Raw genomic sequence first — 3,829 nt, forward strand, 5'->3', positions numbered from 1 at the left:
TGAGTCTCTTTGGACTGCAGGTGTGTGAAGGGTGCTGGAGGTGTGAGGTTTGGGCAGGAGCCAGAGACTCCTCCAGCATCCCAGTGAGGGCTGAAAAGGTTTAGCAAAAAGCTGCCCAAGTCCCTTCCCCCTTTGATGCACCTCCAGAAAGCATGAAGCTCCCTTTGTGTGTGTCCTGAGGGCTGCTGTGATCTTCTCTTGGGGAGTGGGCAGCAGAGAGGTGTGTGCAGGGCAGAGCTGAGCACAGAGTGGGTGTGGTTTGGACAGGGCCAGGGAGGAGAGCTGTGGCCAGAGCAAGATCTGCTGTCAAATGCAGCTGCAGGCAGCAGAGGCCTGGGCAGGCAGTGTGAGGAAGCTTTAGGCAAGGCCTGGGAGAGGCTGTGTGGAGGCAGCTGTGTTGTGGTGCTGGCCTGCAGGTGTGTGCTGGGGACTGTGTGCTGGGCAAGGAGCTGAGTCTGTACTTGCTGAGGCCTCCCATCTTGAGCAGCCCTGGCTGTGTGCTGTGGCTGTGCTGCTGGGCTTGGGAGCTGCCCCCAGCAAGGCTGAGCTGTGCTGCCTGGTCCTGGGCAGTGCTGAGTCATCTCTTGCAGATCAGTGCTCTTCTCTGAGCCCTTTACTTCTCTCTGTCAGGGGCTGAGTCCTCTCTCCATCATCCCTGCCCCTGTGTGCTGTGGAAGAGCAGAGTTTGCAGATCTGTCCCTTGGAGCAGCCCAACAGGTAAGAAACCCAGAGTGGGGCAACAGCAGGACCCCAACCCCCAGGGCAGCTCCCAACCTCCTCCACCTCCTCCTGTCCAGCATATTTCACCTTTCCAGGAGCTTGAGGCACATCAGGTGTTGTGGGAGTTGATGAATGCTCCAGGCTGCTGGGGGTGAGTTGTGAGCAGGAGGTGATGTTTGGGGGTTGGGATCTGGAGGGTGGTGGGAGAAGGTTGGATGTGGTTTGGTGTTCCTTGTTCAGTGCTGCTGCCGCCATTGTCTGAGCCAGGGGAGATCAAAGGACAGGGCCTGGACCAGGAACCACCCTGCCAATGCCACCAGGCTTGAGGAGAGTGGGACAAGACCACTTGTAAGCCCCAGGGTACCTCAGGGCACTGATCACAGGAACCTGGGGTCTCAGCACTGGTATTAGAGGTCTGAGCCCACACTGTGGCAGAAACTGAAGGTTTGAGGTCCCCTCTGCATTCTCTTCTGCAGCTGGGTGTTGGGCGTCAGGGAGTGTCATGACCCAGGCAGGATCTGAGGGTTTGAGGTCCTGGGCTCAGGTGCTTCCATCTTCCCTATTGCAGAGCTGTGACCCCTTCCTGCCACAGTATGGCCTCACAGAAGGACCCAGGCAAGAGCTGGGTGGAGAAGCAGCACCCAGAGATCAAGTTGGAGAAGCCAATATGCAGTCCCAAGGTGGAGGAGGATGGGGAGGAAAAAGAGGAGAAGATGGAGGATGATGCTGAGAATGACAACTATGAAGAGGAGGATAATGATGATGGTGAAGGTGAGCAGGATGAGCGGGAGGACGGTATGGAGGAGGATGAAGCCAGAGCAGGTCCCTCAGTGTCACCCAAAGAGCTGAATCAGTGCCCTGAGTGTGGGCAGAGCTTCCCAGTTGGCTCAGAGCTAGTGAAGCACCACATCCCACAGCCTGGCTCCCGGCCCTTCGTTTGTGGTGACTGTGGCAAGAGGTTCTGCCGGAACTCTCTTCTCATCCAGCACCGCCGCACCCACACTGGAGAGAAACCTTTCACCTGTGCTGACTGCGGAGAGAGCTTCACCCAGCGCTATCATCTCACCCAGCACTTCCTCACCCACACTGGAGAGAAGCCCTTCTCTTGTCACAGCTGTGGCAAGCGCTTCAGGCAGATCTCTACTCTTAGGCAACACCACCTCAGCCACACCAGTGAGAAGGCCTTCAGCTGCAGAGACTGCGGCAAGAGCTTCAAACGCAACTCCACTCTCACCATCCATCGCCGCATCCACACTGGAGAGCATCTGTTCCCCTGTGCTGAGTGCGGCAAGAGTTTCACCACGAGTAATCGATACATCCAGCACCAACTCATCCATAATGGTGAGAAGCCCTATAGCTGTACTGACTGCGGCAAGAGCTTCACCAACAAGCGAGCTCTCACGGAGCACCGTGGTGTGCACACTGGCGAGAAGTTGTTCAGCTGTGATGCGTGCGGTCAGGCCTTCAGCCGTAGGGACACTCTCATTTGCCACCACCGCACCCACACCGGTGAGAAACCTTTCACCTGTGCTGACTGCGGAAAGAACTTCAGCCAGAGGAGCACTCTCATTGCTCACTGCCGCGCCCACACTGGTGAGAAACCTTTCACCTGTGCTAACTGTGGGAAGAGCTTCAGCCAAAGGCGCTATCTCATTGCTCACCGTCGCACCCACACTGGTGAGAAGCCGTTCACTTGTGCTGATTGCGGTAAGAGCTTCACCCAGAAGGGACACCTCAACAAACACCGCTGCACCCACAACTGAGAGCAACCTGCACTGGAGGGGCGGCATAAATCCACCTAAAATCTGTTGGGTAATCATGACCCCTGATAGGGCCTTCCCAGCACCAAAATCACCCCTTTTTCTTTTGCAGTTCTCAGGGACTGGGGACACCAGAAGCAACAAACCCTTCCTGCCCTTCTGAACACCAATTATTGCTAATGAGAACAATTACAGGGCCGAGTCGGCACAGTTGGAGCTTCCAGTGGAGATGGGCAGGGCTTTGCCAGGGTCTGTCTGGTTCTTCCCCAGGGTCTGTCTGGTTCTTCCCCAATGCTTTGTGTCTCCCTGGGGTAAGAAATCCTCTGTCCATTGACCAATTGTCTCAATAAACCCCCAAAGTTACCCAAATCCTGTCTGTTTGCTTTTATTTCAGGTATCTCTGCCTCAATGCCTGAATTTTGGGGGCATTTCCTCCCAAGGGATGGGGTGGAGCTGTGTGCCCTGTTCAGGGAGGGGAAAATGAAGCTCTCAGAGAAGTCTTGAGGGGCATCTCAGAGGCATTCTGCAGGGGCTTTCAGGTGATCTTAGGTGTTTGGGATTTGGATGGTCCTGGGACTGACTTTTGGGATCTTTGGAGGGTGTAGGGGGAAGCTCATGGAGATCTTTGGAAGAACTCAGAAAGCTTCTGTTGGCTTTCCACTGTGGGGCTGGAACAAGTTGAAGAGCTGAGAAGAGGTTAATCTGCTTCTTCCCCCCAAAACAGAAGTGAGGGAAAAATAACACACACCCCCAAATCAAAAAACCCTCTGGGTTGAGATAAGGACTTGAGACAACATCAACAGAGCTGAATCCAGATGAGATCACATAGTGCACACTGACCTGAGGCTGTTTGCAGAAAGAAGCACAGCAGTCAGCAGCAGCAGCCAGGAGTTAAACCCCTACAGCCTTCCCTCTCAGCAAAGAGCCAGCACCTGAGAGCCAGAACCCAACAGCAGCAACCAGAACAGGAAGCCTCTCATATTGCAATCTGAACTTCAAGCCCTGTAGTCCTTTGCTCCAGCCAGCACTGTCCCTGTGAAGGTGGCATGAGGCAGGATGGAGTAATGGCAGCAAATTTCCAGCTTAACCTTTGATATTCCCAAGCCCTCATTCTGTGCCATCTGCACCATGCCCAGCAGCAATCAGCAGCACACCTCAGGCACTGTCCATTCTCACTCCACAGGAGGTCGCTTTGCAGTATACAGAGGGCTGCTCACTGCAGGTGCTCTGCAGCTCCACTCTGTTCCAGCACAGTCTGCGTCAGTCCATGCCCAGTCCAAATGCTGCAAATGCTGGGGCTGTGTTTCCAGCTCTTTGGCAATTGAGTCCAGTGACTCTTTCCATGCCTC

The 3,829-nt window shown here is 54.9% G+C and overlaps 1 protein-coding gene across 1 annotated transcript; it reads left to right on the forward strand.

Annotated features, from left to right (window-relative positions):
• The first annotated feature begins 1,313 nt into the window (after positions 1-1,313).
• On the forward strand, positions 1,314-2,681 carry LOC137458439 (gastrula zinc finger protein XlCGF57.1-like). The gene is made up of 3 exons (XM_068169911.1): positions 1,314-1,515; positions 1,612-2,427; positions 2,593-2,681. Exons 1-3 carry the CDS (start codon positions 1,314-1,316, stop codon positions 2,658-2,660), a joined length of 1,086 nt encoding a protein of 361 aa, XP_068026012.1. The 3' UTR covers positions 2,661-2,681.
• The last annotated feature ends 1,148 nt before the right edge of the window (positions 2,682-3,829 follow it).

The sequence above is a fragment of the Melanerpes formicivorus genome, unplaced genomic scaffold (genome assembly GCF_026170545.1).
Source record: "Melanerpes formicivorus ecotype bairdi unplaced genomic scaffold, bMelFor1.0.p_v2 SCAF_243, whole genome shotgun sequence".
Lineage (NCBI taxonomy): Eukaryota > Metazoa > Chordata > Aves > Piciformes > Picidae > Melanerpes > Melanerpes formicivorus.